General features: G+C 40.2%; 1 protein-coding gene across 1 annotated transcript in view; it reads right to left on the bottom strand.

Annotated features, from left to right (window-relative positions):
- LOC136858267 (A disintegrin and metalloproteinase with thrombospondin motifs 7) overlaps nucleotides 1-19,223 on the bottom strand; it is an 852,495-nt gene that overhangs the window by 136,849 nt on the left and 696,423 nt on the right. Inside the window, exon 6 of the mRNA XM_067137673.2 lies at nucleotides 752-901. Within this exon, the coding sequence (XP_066993774.2) occupies nucleotides 752-901 (150 nt within the window). The remainder of the gene's footprint in view (nucleotides 1-751; nucleotides 902-19,223) is intronic.

Raw genomic sequence — 19,223 nt, 5'->3', positions numbered from 1 at the left:
GATAATTATTTGGATGAATAGGGAATTACTTGTTTTTGTGCTATTAAATAATAATGATAATATTTCAAACATAATGTGTATTTTAGTATTAACAAAAGTAATTTTAAATAAATCTTTCGACTCTGTAAAGATGATGTTCCATTTCTTTTACTTTGATTTTACCAACATCAGGAAGATTTAGACCTTTACAGGTAAAGAAAAAGAAATTTACAGTTTTATTAAACAAGAAAATTTAACATCAAAGCTATTTACAGGGTCAGGCTACTTTTGAATAACCAATGATTTGACCATATAAATATCAATTTCATTACATCATGCTGGGCACTGAGCAGCTATGGCTTGAAACAGAGCTCTATATTCAGAAGGCAGTGGGCTGGTCCCAACATTGACTGCCCTGAGAATGGTTTTCATTGGTTTTTCACTCTCACCACTAAGGCAAATGCCAGGATAGTATATTGCAAAGAAGGCCTACCCACAACATTTTGTCTATAGTTTTTCTGATTATTCTTTATAATATAATCCAACTTCAATTCAGATGTACCGGTAAGTCATTTGGTGTGGTAGCCTTCCTGCTTCATCCTAATCATAGTCAAACAGCTAAATCTCATAAGTTCGCCATTCTAGTGGGGCTCTGGTATCCACCACACAATGGTTCAAACCTCCTTTCCGAATAGTCTATTTAGGATAACTGTATCATCATACAAATAGAGTAACAGACCACAACATAAATCAATAATCCGTTAGTACTTACTTGTGTCCCAGCTCATGAGTGATGGTGTGAGCGAGGGTAATGCCATTGTCCTCGTTGACGTTGCAGCTTCTGTTTGGCTGACACATTCCTGCAACATGGGCTACACCAAGTGTACTGCAAGGAGCATTTTGTCGAGCACAGATGTCCTCTCTGTAAAGAATATGTTCCATTTTTTTTACTTTGAGTTTACCAACATCAAGAAGATTTAGACCTTTACAGGTAAAGGAAAAGTAATGGACAGTATTAGTAAACAAGAAAATTTAACATCAAAGCTGTTTTCAGGGTCAGGCTACTTTTGAATAACCAACTATTTGACCATCTAAATATCAATTTCATTCCCTCATGCAAGGCACTGAGCTGCTATGGCTTGAAACAGAGCTCTGTATTCAGAAGGCAGTGGGCTGGTCCCAATGTTGACTGCCCTGAGAATGGTTCTCAATGGTTTTCAACTCTGCTCACTAAGGCAAATGCCGGGACAGTTCCTTTTATACGCCACAGCCACTCCCCTCTCACCTTTATCCTCATCTCAAATCACCGCAACACATCTCCTGGTCTGAGATAGGGTGTCACCCTCTAGAAGGCCCACTGTACCCCATCCAAGTATGGAATGAAAGCTTTTAGTAGTAAAGTAATAATCATGTTAGAAAGTTCTCTCTCTCTCTCTCTCTCATTATTTGAAGGTTATTTCTTAATTTGCTTCCTATCAACACCTGAATGTAAATTCCAAGGCATAATTTGGGTGTCATTGAATATGGAAGCTTATACCCAACATTAACAGTGGTATTTTAGTACATTGGGACAATTAGGACATAAAAAATTTGAAATTACCAAATGTTTTGAAACATTACCAAGATTGATGTTATAGGAAAGAGGGATTTGAATAAGAGTGAAATGCGCCATTGTAAGTCTTATGAGCATTTTCACAAATTATAACCACACAGAATCATAAGACTTACTTAAGGGCACATGCTTACTGGTACGGAATGATATAGAGAGGTTCTATTCATGCATGCTTGGGCTATAGATTTATTTAGCCATTCATGTTGCCAGGATTCCATCCAGGTAATTTAATTTAGTTCACAGTAGATGATATCAATAACATAACAGCTGTAAAAATAAAATCAGTTAATCAGGTTTTATTTATTTTATTTAATGTATTTATTTCACACAGAGTGACGGTTCTTACCCATAGTCTTTGGTTCCTAGTCGACCTCCCATTGAATAACACGCTGCCATAATGCCAAGAAACTATGACCATGTTTGGCAGGAGTGGTGTATGGTATTGTTGCAGTGTTGAACAACTTCCAATAATTTTACACTTCATTGTAGTTTTTCTTCATATTTTCTAGATTAATATAGGCCTATCTAACATATATTCTAAATTATGTCAAAATCAACCATCTTTGGTGGTTCGATGTACTAGTGCTTTGTAGTGGACCCATAAACACTGCCGGCTTCGAATCAAACTCAGGATGTTTGCTTTCCTACGGCAACACCCGAGCGGACAGCGCGGCGCAATGGAGTTCCGGTAGGGACGAACCTAAGTCTGTAGGTCCTGGCCCTGGCCTGTACGTAACATCAGGTAGCAGTAGCATGCTCGCCAATATCGGACCTTGGGTGTCGCACGAGACACAGACAAATATCTATATAGTCCTACTATTTACTATACTGTATGTCTGGCACGAGATCAGCAAGTCCCGTATCGAGAAACATTTCCAAATGTCCCCGTCAGATTACACTACTCTGCGCAGACAACTTCATTCCTGTTTTCTTTCCACTCGCGACGATAATTTATTTTCCACGCCACTAGGGTACACCATACCAGACCACCCACAATATCACCGACATTTTGCATCAATGAAAAACAAAAGGGCAAATTTTCAATTCAATTGAGGTAAGAATAACTGTACTTACACTGTATAATTAGCCTGTCTGGCTCATTGGCTGAATGGTCGGCAATGTGGCCTTCGGTTCAGAGATTCTCGGGTTTGATTCTCGGGGATTTTAATTGCGTCATTAATTCTTCTGGCTATGGAAATGAGTGTTTGTGTTTGTCTAACAGTTTCCTCTTTATATTCAGACAACGCATTACAATACCAACCATCACAGAAACACACTACAGTGATTACATCCCTGTACATACGGTTGGCGTCAGGAAGGGTATCCGGCCGTAAAACAGGGCCAAGTCCACATGTGCTACATAGTTCGCACCCGCGACCCCACAGATGTGGGAAAAACGGTAGAAGAAGATGCTGTATAATTAGCCTCTTATTTCCTGCCTTTTAACTCCCGGATATATTTCAGTTTTAATAGAAATGAATTTCAATGATTAACGATAACAGAGTTTCTTATTATTTCTCATATAAAAATGTGACATTTGTACAAGACTCAGTTTCAGATGTCGCCTCTGATGTTTGGTATCATTGAAAACAGGAATTCGAGTAGGATTGACCTGTGCCGTAATAATCTCAGACTTCAACTTCACAATTTATTACCTCACTGGATAATTTGACTTCCCGGTATATAAATATACGCGCCGATACGATGTGGTTTGGTTCGCGCGTGCTCGGGCTATGTAATTTGACATTCGTGTCGTTAGACGCTCAAAATTCTCACACTAACCAATCATCACCAAAATGACAGTCATAGGATAAATTCACTAAGACATAAGTTACCGAAATGTTGTTAGCGTCAGCGAACACGCGCGCGCAATGTGACACCGAGCACCACAGTGACAGAGACTTAGTATATCTGTGCCGTGCACGCCTCACGGTAGCAGAGCGTGTTCGGCCTGATCGCAGTAGCGTAGCCAGGATCGGCCAATGGGGGGGGGGGGGGGGGGGTTACAGTTACAAAATTAAGATATAACATAATGAAAGTTCAGTTTACAATCTAAAATCTAATTTTCGAGGCTTCCTAGAAAATAAATTTAACACATCTGTTGGTTTTACAACTATGTCTCTGTGAATGTTCAAGGGAGCCAACCCGTTGAGTCGACTTTCACTTGTGGTATTTCTGAGGTAGGTTTTAAGGCGTCTTAATGTTGAAAATGATCTCACTGGCTGCAGTGGTGACAGGTAGGGTGGCAAACATTCTCAACAAGCAGTAGATTGCAGGGAGTTTATCTTGATCACATAAAAGAAGTTTATTGTTTACTGTCAGTTTCTATTTATTTTCTTTTTGTGAAAGTTCAATGGGGGGGTTCTAACCCCCAGTAACCCCCCCCCCTGGCTACGCCCCTGCCTGATCGTAATAGACAACACGCCTCCACAGTAAACATATTCGTTGATGAAGTCCGTGGGTTGCCATTCTCGTATATACTGTAAGTGGTTGCCTGCTGCCATTTCTTGATGGATACAATACTTTTGTATCCATCTCTTGGCACAGGCCAGAGTAAAGTGCAGCTTTCACCGAAGTCCCAAGTCTCATTCATGGCTGTGACAATATGGAAGCTGCTGGTGTATGGGTGGTGCTGAGTAATGACATTCAGAGCACGACTAGTGTATCTGAGTGTTATGAAAGGTGTTGCTCGTAGGGTCAGTCGTGCTGCAATAGCACTTTCTGACCCAGTGAGGAAAACAATGGCAAACTACCTCACTCCTCGCTTTGCCTAGTACACCTAATTTTGGTGCTGCCATTGGTTTTTGCGGTTTCCTTATAACCGCATAACGTTTGGTGATGCTATTTGAGGATCCAACCAGCCTCTGGGCTGATGACCTAACAGACAGACTGTAAGTGGTGCAGCTATAGGTTGGCTTCCTTTCATTTGTTACTAGTCATCGTTAGGGGATGGTGAGGAATCCGGGGTTAATATCCCTCGCCTTCTGTCACCTGTCTTCCAGGAATCTGGTGCTTTGTGGTGTTGGTATTAGATTACGAGCTTCCATCAGGTTTTCTATACAGAAGGTTGTGTCTGCCAGGATATACATTATTCCGTTTTGCTGTGTTTTGAGACGCAGAGCTTTCTTACCGGGAAGGCTGTTGTGACTCCCTCTAGTCGTTTGAGATTCGAGAATGTGAGGTGGTTTCATACACGCTGTATGACATATGAGGCAATCTTTATGTTGAATAGTCTCAAGGCTGTTCTGATGGATAGTAAATTCAGTTTATTTTTCTCAAATTCGCCTTCTTTGTTAATCTCAGTGTGTTTGGAAAAAGGCATGGCCTGCCACCTATAGTTTCAGTTCTAGGTATTTCTAGCTTTCGACTTCTAGTTCTTGTTCCCCACAACGGCCGCAAGTGAATATATCGTTATTTCATTACTTTAGTCTTTTCCCTGTTTGTAAGGAGGTTATTTTCCCTGGGACGACTCTTACAATTTGTTTATGGCTTCTTGCAGGGGCTCTCTTCTGATAACAAGATCATGTCATCGGTGGACAACCACATCCTCACTTCTTCTCTTTGTATCCTTGTATCACATCATGGGCAAGTACGTTGAACATAATGAGGCTTATACGATCTCCCTGGAGTACTCCATTTGTTTATTGGATTCCTTTGGATTGCATTACGCCATCATGGATCCTAATGGTGTTTTCTTGGAGGATGCTTGCTATGAACTTAAAGATCTGATTTTTTGCGTCTAATACTGGCTTTCATTTTTCCAATAGTCTACCCCTGTTTACCCCGTCACAAGGTTGCTTGTAATCGACGAATGTGGCATATTCGTGGCGTTTGGGTTTAGAGTACGTGTCTCGCCGCTTGTATAGTTGATCTTCCGGGAATAAAGCCGTATTTTTCCCGGGGTATAATTGCCATTATGTTGTTATGCATCTTTTTTAAGTATGATGTTGTTCATTATCGTGTATGGTGCACATTCCAAGGCTATTCCTCTGTAATATTCTGGGGTGTTCTGCGGCCCTTTCCTTTTGTAGATCACCTTGACTGTCGATTCTCTCCATATTGTGGGGATGTCCATAGTTTCTAGGCACTTGTAGTATAGGTATATATCATTGCTCCTCTCATCAGCTTGTTCGATATATTATCTGGGCTAGCTGCCTTACGAGGTTTTTGATTACATCCCTGTACATACGGTTGGCGTCAGGAAGGGTATCCAGCCGTAAAACAGGGCCAAATCCACATGTGCTACATAGTTCGTTTTCAGTTAGTGGGGTGCATCCTTCAGTGTGATATCGCGTGCTATTCTTCTGGAGTATATTTGCTAAGTGGTTTTCCCATACAGTCATTGAGACAGTTGGGGTCGCCTTGGTTCTCCGTGATTTCAGGACTTTGTAGGGCGTTGCTTCTGCTTCTTGTATTAGTTGTTATTCCTTCGTCTGGGCATACTGTTGTTTCTTAGCCTTCAGGAGCTAGTTATATCTCGTTCTCGCATGTATATGGTTCAGTCTTAGATTTTCGTCCTTCAGGTCCTTCACTTTTTCAAGGACCAGGTTCCGTGTTATGTAGAATTCACTGTCGAACCAAGTTTTTTTTTTCTTTTGTCGTTTAGGGGGACGCGGACTGCATCAGGGATTTGGCTAAGTTCTTCAGTGCAAGATCCTTTCTATTGTGTTCTATTGTGTTCAGTATTTCTTCAGCGTTTGTTTTGTGTACTAACATCGGGAAATATTTTACTTGGCGTCCATCGCAGTCCATTTTGTTTGTCTCTCTTCACTGATGTTATCTGGAGTTCTGCTCTTACTGGGAGATACTTCATTATAGGGGTGCCAGTTGACTCTGTGGTGGTAGTTATGCTTTGGGGCTTTAGGTCGTTTCCCCTGTAGAATAAAAGGTCTATGGTGTTCGAGCCGTTGTGGGAGATGTATGTTTTATCATGTGCTTCGTTGCTAAGGATGAAGACTTCCTCTTCCAGTAGTTCAAGTGGGGCCTCTGATTTGTTGTTCGGTCTGTCTATTCGGCAGTTTATATCTCCTGCCGGCAGGGTTGGAATCTCTGGGTCAGTTTGGTTCAATGCAGTCATGATTGTTTCTATCACTTCGTCTGCTGGGCACTGGGCCTTATATAGATTCCTACAATTTCGGTATTATTTAGCTGTACTATTACGGTATTTTCTCTCCTCTTTATATGATTTGCTTGCCCCAGGGCTGGGTTATAGTTGCACGAGACTCCACAACAAAGTGGTGTGGCCAGCGGTCAGTATGAATTTCGAGAAGATATTGTTAGACAATCCGTTCGGTGTTGTATGTGCGACATTCTAGTGTTCCAACAACCTGAGTTATCAGTGGTGAAGAACGAGTACCTGCCCTGCTGCGAGGTAAGTTCCTTGCCGTATGAAGTACTTGCAGACAGAGTTTGAACAATCAGAAGAACCGCCACTGTCGAGACCGATTGGATTTCGATACCCACCTAATCCCGACGGTCTGCTGCCACTGGATCCGATCACTACGCGTCTCACCTCGCCTGTGATAAATGAGGGAAACTACGGTATGATCGACCAAGTTATAAACGTTTCGGCATATCACACTAGTGGAGATATGGCGTGTAATGACATTAGTAGACGGATAATCTTGACGGAAGTTTTTAAAAGTAGGAAAGATGAAGATGAAGGTAAAATTGAAATTCAAGAGGACAAATTGGGACAAATACTCGTTTATAGGGAGAGGAATCAGAGATTGAAATAATTTACAAACTTTGAAATTATCTAAGAGAAGATTGGGTAAACAATTGATAGGGGATCTGCCACCTAGGCGACAGATTTAAATGCAGATCAGTGGTGATTGATTGATTGATTGATTGATTGATTGATTGATTGATTGATTGATTGATTGATTGATTGATTGATTGATTGATTGATTGATTGATTGATTGATTGATTGATTGATTGATTGATTGATTGATTGATTGATTGATTGACACTACGTTCTTTAAAGTAATAATTTCTTCAATCATTAGACAAGCTTATTGGTTAGCAAAAATACTCATACCTGAGCGCTTGACACTGAATACTGATAATGTAAATTGTGATGGCTCCATCTTGTTTGTACCTCTTTAATTATATTTAGGCGGGGGTACAGTGAAGTGACAATCAAACCACATCAAGGTAAATACATCTTAACAATTGAAACACAAACATATACTCAAGGCCTGTTTTTAGCAGAGATTCAAATTCTTAAACTCGGTAGGAAGAAAGGCCTCAGGAGGTTATATGGGAATAAATATGCAAATTTTTCAAAAAAAGATTGCGAACAGTTAACCTTATGTATAAAAGCAGTAATCTACCACATACCATCACTCCCACTGATCATTTGCCAAGAGTTTGCAGGCATTCGGAAGAGAGATGAACCATTCGCCTAATTTTCTATCCTAAATATGAATAGGTGGGATGATTTGTGAAGAGGCGCCGTATAGACGCCACAGTAGTTGGCATATCAGGTATGCTATGACATGTCTGACCCGTTAAAATTGATTATCTGTCGACATCATGGAAGTTCCGAGAATAGCTCCCTGTTGCAGGTATCGACCGTTCAGCCACACGTGGAAGACAGCATCATTTAATTTGAGCGGAGAAAAATACGAAGTGACTCTCAACTTCATTAACAAAATATTTATTTGAAAGGAATACTTCCCTGAGTAATGGAGGTGTTAATATTTATAACCTTGCTTTCTCGAACTTCAAAACAACAAAATCATAACTCTAATCATTGTGATTCATGTATTTATTCTTATTCAAGAATAGAAGCGACTGAGATGAATGAATGTAGATCCACGTGCCATCTAAAACAGTCGGGCACGTATTTTTTATTAAAATTTAAAAGATCACACTTTCAATATCAATCAGAAAGTCAGCATTTCCAAGACTAAAGTGACGTCGGTTAGTACAAACCTTTAAAAGTTGATACCGGAATGAGAATATAAAATTGGCCACGGCCACTTCCTTCCAACCCCTAGGCCTTTTCTATCCCATCGTCGCCATAAGACTTATCTGTGTCGGTGCGACGTAAAACCACTAGCAAAGAAAGCACACACAAAAAGAAAAAAAGCGAACATTTGAGAAAACTGGTGTGAGAAGATAGGCTAAAATGTCTGTCTTTCGCAAAATCGCCACATGTGGACAATAAATGGCTTGAAAAATATCGAAAACTCATTTAAAAGAATAGGGAGGATTGTCAGAATTCCAAAAAATTACAAAGTCTCTCAAACTCAACTGAACTCAGTTATCATTCAAGAGTGCAGGCATTCGGAAGAGAGATGAATCTGCGAAAAGCTTTATCTCTAATTCAAGTTCTTTACTTACACCATTTATATACATAAGAAAACGTAAATATCCAATAATACTGGCAATGCCGAGAGTCTAAAAGCTTATCACGAGCATCTTGAGGTGAGTTCAGCGCTGAGGGGATGCCTGGCTGAGGCGGTCAAGGCATGGTCTGTTCACCCGGAATGACGAAGTTTCGATTCCCCCTCAGGAAGTCGTAAAATTTAAGAAACGAGTTTTCCACTTACGGAGGTGCATATGGTCCTAAAGTTCACTCAACCTACACTAAAAATGAGTACCAGGTTAATTTCTGGTGGCAAAGGCGACCGGGAGAAGGGCTATCCACTCTACCCCATCAAGTACCGAAGTTACGGGTAGTGGAAGCATTTACTACCCCCCTCCCCCCAGAGCCTTCATGACCTGTACGGATATGACTTATTCCATGCAGCCATGAATACGACACAGCCCCGTTCCTGATTCAAGATGTTGCATGAAGGTGAAGATGATTGCTCCTTTAACGAGCACAACATCGAAGTCATACACCCCGCACAAGGTGTGGAGGTGGTGGTGATTATTGTTTTAAGAGGAAGTCCCACACGGTGTAGCAAGCAGGAAGTCCACAGTTGTGACCTAACAGTATTTTGTTAGAAGCTAGTGAGAACGCAAATGAAAATATCGTTTTGTTTACTTGCCGACTTTGCTGCACGAAAATGACAGACTTATTTTATTTACGACTTAATGTAACAGAGAAGAATGTATGAAGGTATTCTAATAATAAAGGGAATAAAATCGACACCCTAGTGTCTCCTAATACATATTTCAATAGAAGGAACGTTGAACAAACAACATTATTATTAACTATTATCACCACACGAATATCCATTTCATAAAACCTTGGAAAATTACAATAATTGCTCACTTAACATACTACAATTGAAGACAGTCACCACGAATATCCAAACATTTGTCTCAGCACTTCGTAAGTTTGAACATTACTGTGCAATACTCTCACTGCACTAAGTTGTTTACATTGGAGTTTAGTCTTCGAAACTTTTCCACATTAATAATTTAAAAATATAATTTACGATAACAGCCGTAAACTTGCTGAGTCACATCGTCGCTGGCTTGTCAGCAAGGTGGCTGCGGTTCGAATGCCGGTCAATGCATGTGATATTTTTGAAATGAAAAGCCAAGTTTCTGTGGTTCCTTGCTATTCATAAAAAGCTGAAACACTCCAACGATATAACTTATTTTACTATTAAAAACAATGGTTAAGTCGGTAATATTCCTTGTTAATATGTAAGGGACCTAAGTCTTGAAGCCAGGTAAATATTTTCATAAGTGAAACCCTAGTAACAGAATAAAGAAAGTAGATGGCCTGGATATCACTGCTTTGAATTCAAACTGTTTTTCACAACCAACTTATGAATAACCGAGCTCGATAGCTGCAGTCGCTTAAGTGCGGCCAGTATCCAGTATTCGGGAGATAGTAGGTTCGAATCCCACTATCGGCAGTCCTGAAAATGGTTTTCCGTGGTTTCCCATTTTCACACCAGGCAAATGCTGGGGCTGTACCTTAATTAAGGCCACGGCCGTTTCCTTCCCACTCCTAGCCCTTCCTTGTCCCATCGTCGCAATAAGACCTATCTGTGTCGGTGCGACGTAAAGCAACTAGCAACAAAAAAAAACAAAAAAAACGTATGAATACATACTAGTAAACTATGTGATATTGTCTGGGATAGTAACCCGGTCGTATTTTTCGTTCGCGTCATATATAACGTCCTCTGCTCGACATGTAGATGGTAAAAGAGGTATCTCTCAAAGGCTCTAAACTCGCGAGAGGGGTTGGTGGCCGCGATACGCTAAATTAGTCTGGCATTTCTACCACTTCCTTTTTTCAGCCTTCTCGCTTTAATCTGTCTCATCCGACCTTCCATGGTCAACTCTTGTTCTTTCCAGACTATGGCTGCATTTTGGTTTGAGAGGCTCACGAAGTCTTTCATTTTCATGCCCTTCGAGGCCCTATCTTTTAACCTTGCTGATGATCTTATTATTCTTTGAAGCGTCGGAACTATTCTACTTCCTAGTCTAATTTACTGTTATGAGGGGAGCGTTGCCCAGTTGTCCTTTTCCTTAAAACCATACTCACTAAAATCACCGCGCACATTCTCTGGAAAATTACTGGATATATTTGTGGACACATTCCTGTGCCACTGCCGATAATGTCTAAGTCACGCGCCTTAAAACAGTAATCAGCATCATATACATAAAATATGTAAATATATAAAAACCCAGTGTATAATTTTTGTGTCCTGCTAGCTAAATGTCATCTCTCACTTGTAGTAGTCTTGTCTATACGGGAGTGATGAAATCGGCACAACGTTTAAGGTTTCTAAGGTATTCGGAAGACTGCATTGGCAATTGCAGCCCTCTTCTCGTCATCATTATCATAAGCGTTACTTTACACTCACCTAACCATCAAATGGGTCGTGGTTCGATTCCAGATGAATGTAAATACAACTTACAGTTTTCAGTCTGTCGAAACCACGAAATACTATATAGACCTAACATACTATCGCAGTACATACAGTATGTCCACCCCTTAATCCCGTTTCCTCGGTGCGACGTAAAGCCACTAGCAAAAAATATCCCGTTTCCTGATACAAGGTCGGGGTTGCTAGTTGCTTTACGTCGCACCGACACAGACAGGTCTTATGGCGACGACGGGACAGGGAAGGGCTAGGAGTAGGAAGGAAGCGGCCGTGGCCTTAATTAAGGTACAGCCCCAGCATTTGCCTGGTGTGAAAATGGGAAACCACGGAAAACTATTTTCAGGGCTGCCGACAGTGGCGTTCGAACCTACTATCTCCCAAATACTGGATACTGGCCGCACTTAAGCGACTGCAGCTATCGAGCTCGGTAAGGTCGTGGATGAGGCAAGATGAAAATTATCAGGCATGTTGTATGGCCGGATGCCCTTTCTGTCACTAACCTTAGTAGAGGAGCTAGTGAAGATGAAAGGAATGACGGTGCATGAAATTGGATAAGGAAGTGGACGGAATCGACTGTGGCCTATGCAAAATAACTCTGCCGGCATTTTTCTGGAAATGAAAATTGGAAATCACAGAAAATCATTCTCTGGATTGCCTAAGGTTGAAACCACTCGTCTCCCGTATGTGGAACTTGACTCTATAGCCATAGCGCGCTGACATGCGCTACCACTCCGCTCCGTGCGTAAGGTTATCGCAGTAAATCACGTAGGCCTATATGTAATCCGAGACACATACACAATTACAAGTTTTTATAATATAAAAACATCAAACAGTCTTGCTTTATCATCATCAACAACAACAATCTATATCTATAAAATCAAAAGTAAGTTTGTCCGTTCTTTGTTCAAGTCTATACGCCTCCGCTGATCGGTACCAAAATTTGCACCAAGGCTCATGAGACACTCGAACGGGTCGTAGAGGGTCATATGGTCGAAGATTTAATTTTAAAAAATTGGTCACATTATGTGATATGCGGTTGGAAATTTTTATGTGGTGACACCATTTTTTATACCAAAGCTCGTAAGGAATAGACTGGACACACGAACAGCATGGAACTTAAAATAGCAACGAATATCTATGATACAATCCAGCGATTTATTCTCTGGAGAGTTTACCTCAGTTATTCATAAATGAGTATCAAATTATTGTTTATAGATGATGAATTTTGCTCGCTTTAATCGTATTTGCCATAGTTTTTCATTCGTTTCTTCATGCAATTTCTAATACGTCTAGTTTTTGTGATGACTGTAAACAAGGCTCGAGGGCAATCGGTAACAGGGATTAATTTGGAGACACAGTGTTTCTCTCATAGTCAATAATATGTAGCTTGCTCCAGGCTTGGAACTCCGAGGAATGTATACAATTACGTTCGAAATAGTATGACATATAATGTTGTTCATCCTACGGAACTAGGTTCATCATTTCACACTTAGAAAATATGTATACAATTACGAATCGATACCAATAATTCGGAATAAATTCACAATTTACAGAACTCCATTTTCACTTCTGATATATTTTAAAGTGTTTGTTGATTTAACTTAATATTACCACAGCAGATCATGCGCATTGTTTCATTACCTCGAAACTTTGCAACTTTGCAACTTTGCAACATCAGCAACGCGATACATTGCGGGCGAAGCGCGCGGGTTACTGCTAGAATTAACTTACACCACGAAAGAACTAAAAAATAATAAAAAGCATTAGAACAAAATATTTCACTGGCAACATTCATCGACGAAAAAAAAAATACAAAAATAATTAATCAAAAATCCCTTTCATGGATATTATGATTGAAAGGGGCTTATCTTCAAGCTATGGAGGATTTATAACATAGGCCCGCTAGGCACCTGCCTACAGGCAGCGGCATTAGGTGGCGGCTAATTTTGGGCCATATTACTTTTTTAAATTTCTACAATAATATTTGTGAATAATTACGCCTAATATTTTCCTGTTTTTAAAAACCAAACTAAACCTTATGGCACAACAACCCCGAAGGGCCATTGCCTGCTAAGCAACCGCTGCTCAGCCGGCAAGACGAATGCTGTCGGCTGTTATTCCTTGCTTTCTACACCGGGGTCACTATCTCACCGCCAGGTAACTCCTCAATTGTAATCACGTACGCTGAGTGGACCTCGAACCAGTCCTCAGATCTAGCTAAAACTCTGACCTGGCCGGCAATCGAACCCGGGGCTTCCGGGTAAGAGGCAGGCACGCTATCCTACACCGAAGAGCCGGCCTATTTAACAAAATAAACAACGTAATACTTGTGTGGTCTTACAGATAAGTAACTTGCGTTTAAAACCCTTTCATCATGACAGTTTTGTTTCTCGAGATAGGCCTACCCGTACTGGCTGACGGTATGTTGGTTTCTTAAACATAACCTCTGAAGAGTTTGTCATCTATAAGCTGTACGCCTACATTCCCTTGAAAAGTTGGCTGTGGCTGTGACAAAATCATTATTCTATATTTTAAAAAGATCATAAACCCTGCATTGTTTTACCGGCGGCTAAAGATGAAATCTTCCATGACCGGCAAGTATATCTTCATTTTTAAGTTAACATGTTCTGAATAACCTGGATTTGTGTTCAAATATACCTATTAATTTCATGGTGTAACATATTCTATAGTTATTTCGAATACTTGCCTATTTCTTGGAGTAGGTTTGTTAAAATTGTGACGACACATAAATGTTAAATCCATCACTGTCTTCAAGGTTATGCGCCTCAGTAATTTATTCACCGACTAAAAAAGTAGGCCGGGATGAGTGGCTCAGACGGGTGGGCACTCTTCTGACCCCAACGTGGACTAAATTCCGGCACCTCGGCGTCTCCGAAAACCATAAAAATAGTTAGTCGGACGAAAAGCAAATAATATCGTTATTTAACTAAGGAAGGACGCACGGATACATCAATGGCTTTCTGCAGTGCGGTGAAGTATCACGGCCCGTGCTTCAAACGTTTGAAAACGTTCAGCTGAGGTTCCCAAGATTGTTTCCGTCAGACTGATCTTACTTGTAGACCACGCGTACAATAGTCTGGGCAAATATGCAAAATATTTGGTCTTCTGTAAATTTATACATTTTTAGAAATAGCCATCCTTACTTTCCTTCTTCTTCTTCTTCTTCTCTTCTTCTACTGCTTTTCTCACACGTGTGGGATCCCGGGTGCGAACTGTGTTGAAAATGTCAATTTGTCCCTGTTTTATGGCAAGATGCCCTTCCTGATGTCAACTCTATGTGGAGGTATGTAATCGTTATTGTATGTTTCTGTGGTGGTTAGTTAGTGTGGTGTGTTTTCTGAATATGAAGAGGAAAGTGTTGGGACAAACAGTAACTCACAGTCCCCGAGTCTAAGGAATTAATCAGATGCGATTAAAATCCCTGACTCGGCCGGGAATCGAACCCGGAACCCTCTGAATCAAAGGCCTTAACGCTGACCATTCAGCCAAGAAGACGAGTCATCCTTACTTTTGTCCGACTCCAGGACTAAATGGTTCGAGTTCTGGCCTTTGATCCAGGGGGTCCCGACTTCGATTCCTGGCAGGGTCTGGGATTTTAACCTTAATTGGTTAATTCGCCTGGCTCGGGGATTGAGTGTGTGTGCCGTCTTCATCATTAGAAATCATCTCAGGTAGAGCCCCATCTTCAAGACATTCAGGTCGCCTATAGGCCGTTTAGTAGAAAAAGACCTGCACCAGGCCTCTCCGGATGTCATACGCCATTATTATTATTATTATTATTATTATTATTATTATTATTATTATTATTATTATTATTATTATTATTATTATTATTATTATCATCATACATGATCTTCAATGGACATTCCCCATTTAAGGAGGATAACAAGAAAAATCCAGACAAGGTCGATGAATTCTGGTCTCTGCTCAACGCCCGATCATACTAATGAGTGATTTCGATGCACAGGTCGGGAAGGAAAGAAAATACAGTGAAATACTTCGCAGCTACCCTGGGCCTATGAGAACCAACAGAAAAGGAGAAAGGCTTAATGCCGTATGTGAAGAACTGAATCTCAAGTTGATGTCCACTCCATTCAGGAGAGAAAGAAATAGTATAGTCAATGACGTGGCGTTTACCAAATCCTAATTTCAAATAGATCACGTAGTATCATCAAGGCCCTTAGAGATCTTGAAAGAGAAGTGATTTAATATAGACCACTGCCTGATTAGAGTCAAGATAAAAGGTATTTCAGTGTCCATCAAGAAACCTCCCCCCAAAGTTAAGAGATGACGAACTAACGAACTGACGATAAACCAGGAGACTGTGGAGAAGTACCGACGAGACTAAGTGACCAGAAGGATTCAAGAATCAGCTGAAAAGACTATAATGCTTGCCGAAAAGAAGAAACACCCATGGAACGGCGATTGTCAAGTTACCCTGCAGAAACTTTCCGAGGCATGGAATACGTGGTTTCAAGAAGGCGTATGATTCCATAGATCGTGGAGTGCTCATGAATGTTATCCGGGAGTTTGGAGCTGGTGAAAAATCATTGGCTATAATTAGGCAAATCCTCACAGACACCTTTCCCCATGTAAAATTAATGGGTGAACTTCCAAATCCATTTGAGATAAAAACAGGCCTAAGACAAGGAGATGGAAAAATTTCGAAGACTTGAAGCAACAAAGGAAACACACGTCAAAAGTACTTCGGAACAGCAAGGGAAGGTACGAAAAATAACAGTTGCTTCATATAGAGGAAAATTTCATGAGACACATCACGAGATATTTTTACTGAATTTACAGGAAGAACATCAAAGGATTGACCCCCAGAAATTTGGGTGTTTTAAACATGAACAAGGTAAACTCATTCTTGGTGACAGGAAAAACTGTGAACACTTGGTTGACTACTTACAGAAACTTCTGAACTGTGAACTTTCTGAGGAGTCATTTTTGATTGGAGAACCCTTGTTTAAATTAAGGGATCCCATCGAAAAAGAAGAAATTGAAGATATCATTAAGGGACTAAAAAACAACAAAGCTCCAGGGAAGGAGTCGATTACCACAGAGCCATTCAAATATACTGGTGAAAATGTGGTGAATAAACTATGGGAACTATTTGCCCATATTTGGGAGAGAGAATAAATCCCAAGTGATTGGAATAATGCCATCGTTCACCCCCTTTGTCAAAAAAAAATCCGACCCAAAGTCAGCAACTACAGAGGTATCTCTCTTCTTCCTATGCATATAAAATCCTCTCAAAAGCCTTTGAACGTAGACTTGAAATTCATATAGACAAACACATAAGGGAATACCAGGCAGTGTGTAGGAAAGCGCGTTCGTGTTTAGAGCAAATATGTATCTCCTAAAATCATTAATCAAAATAAGATCAGTGAGAATCCAGAAGAGGACATTATAAAAAACTTTAGATTCCAAGAATACGTATGATTTCATAGATCGTTGAATGCCCATGAACGTTCTCCGGGAGTTTGGAACTGATGGAAAATCCTTGACTATAGTTAGGCAAACCTTCACAGACACTTTTTCCCAAGCAAAATGTATGGCTGAACTCTTTAATCCATTTGATATTAAAAGAAGGCCTAACACAAAGAGATAGACTTTCTCCACTCCTCTTTAATTGCACTCGAAAAAGGAGATCGAGAATGACTGAAAATAAAACTCAGAATTACGTTGTGAGAAAAAATAGTATTCGTGGATTCAGACAAAGCAGATGACACGGATAGAATTGTAACTCAATTTATGGGATATCTACCACGTTCATAAATTTAAATACCGGGTAGAAATTCTCCCTTCGTACGGAAATGAAAAGGAGGAATTGAAAGAGATGGTGAGGAGAAGGGAGATGGCCTTCAGAATATACCATGAGAATTACAAGTCAAAGTCCATCTCCATTCGAGGCAAATTAAAACTTCACTGCACAGTGGTCAGAACGATGCGCCTTTATGGAGCGGAAATACTAATAGGGGCGACAGACTCAGACCTTGAAGAAAAAGAAAAGAAAACAAAAACAAAGAAGCTTCCTTCGAAAATCGTGGATCAAAAAAAAAAGTCGAAAAATCACCAACGTACTGTCCGGTTGAAATCGAACCAGAAACTCTATAAAACCATCGAAAAATTTACGATGACAACAAGGAAAAGGAGAGTGACCTTCCAAGGACACGTTAAAATGATACACCAAGAGAGAATGACGAACAGAATACTCCTTCTACAAGAAAAGTAGAAAACAAAGCCTGGATGGGTTACAAAGGTGCACAAGGACCTAAAAGGATTGGGTTTCAAGGAGGAAGAGATGAACAACAGTTAAAAAAAAGGTTGCGAGAGTGAGGGATGCACCCAGAAAGCCATTGGCCAAACCACGGAACATCTTGGCGGAAGAGCGAGAAAGGAGACGCCAAAGATTTGAAGACTTTGTCGAGAGAGCAAAGAGAAGGGCATTAGTCTGCGTGACAAAAGGGCAGGTAGCTTGTGGAAACGTGGCACACACAGATGGCCGTATCGATGAATGAATGAATGAATCAATGAAATTAATGACGATCTTAAATATAACTCCCTTCAGTAAAATACTGCATATTCAGTAAGAGATTCAAGTAAGGAAACCTGAAAACTGAAAATCTGACTGCAATAAGTAACTGATGTTATTTGTTTTACAGCCAATTAATGTTTTATGGTAGATTTCTTCTCGTCAGGTTTAGCCAAGTTGATCTCCTCCCATCAATTCGATTCGGTATCTAATTCGTAATTCAATCTAACCATCTTACCTTCAGAATTCAAATTTCGAAAGCTTTTATTTTCTTTCTGAGCTAGTTATCGTCAATCTTTCACTTCTGTACAATACCATGCTCCAGACGAACATCATTCTAATTCCTATATCAATGTTCGAAGTAAGCAAATTTCTTTTACCTTCCTTGCTTCTGCTAGTCTGCATTTTATGTCCTTACTTCTGCCATCGTTAGTAATTTTCCTAGCCAAGTAACAATATTCATATACTTCATTTAATACCTTATTTCCTAATCTAGTATTTCCTGAATCACCTGATTTCGTTCAACTGCACTCCATTGCTTTTGTTTTGGACTTAATTATTTTCATCTTATACTCCTTCTTTAAGCCTCTGTCCATACCATTCAACAATTTCTCCAGATCTTCTGCACACTCATATTAAAATAACAATATCATTGGCAAATCTCAGAGTTTTGATTTTCTCTCATTGTAATGTGATTTCTTTTACCGCCTGTTCTACATAAACATTGAAAAGGAGAGGGGCAAACTCCAGTCTTGCCTCCCTCCTTTCTGGATTGCTGCATCTTTTCCAAGTCCTCGATTCTTAACGCTGAAGATTAATTTTTGTACAGATTGTAAGTAATTCTTCTTTCTAAGTATTTGATCCCGATCACCTTCAGATATAAATTGCAGTGCGGTGGCTACACATAGGCCAGCCAGGGAGAAATTTTAAAATCAGGGGGAAAGAACATAGTAGATCACAAAAAATACATAAGTCCATAGAGGCACATTTATTTATTCCGGATTAGCATGTCAAAATTCTTCATATTGAACCAAGAGCCTCATTAGAAATAATAGAAGTATCGAAGTATGTTAAAAATAACCAAAAAACATGTGCAAACAAACAAAATTATTTTCTTGACCACTTTGCTAGTTGCTTTACGTCGCACCGACACAGATAGGTCTTATGGCGACGATGGGACAGGAAAGGGCTCTGAGTGGGAAGGAAGCGGCCGTGGCCTTAATTAAGGTACAGCCCCAGGATTTTCCTGGTGTGAAAATGGGAAACCAC

Source organism: Anabrus simplex, chromosome 1, assembly GCF_040414725.1.
Source record: "Anabrus simplex isolate iqAnaSimp1 chromosome 1, ASM4041472v1, whole genome shotgun sequence".
Lineage (NCBI taxonomy): Eukaryota > Metazoa > Arthropoda > Insecta > Orthoptera > Tettigoniidae > Anabrus > Anabrus simplex.
The sequence above is the reverse complement of the archived record's forward strand: the minus strand, read 5'-3'. Positions and strand labels throughout refer to the sequence as shown.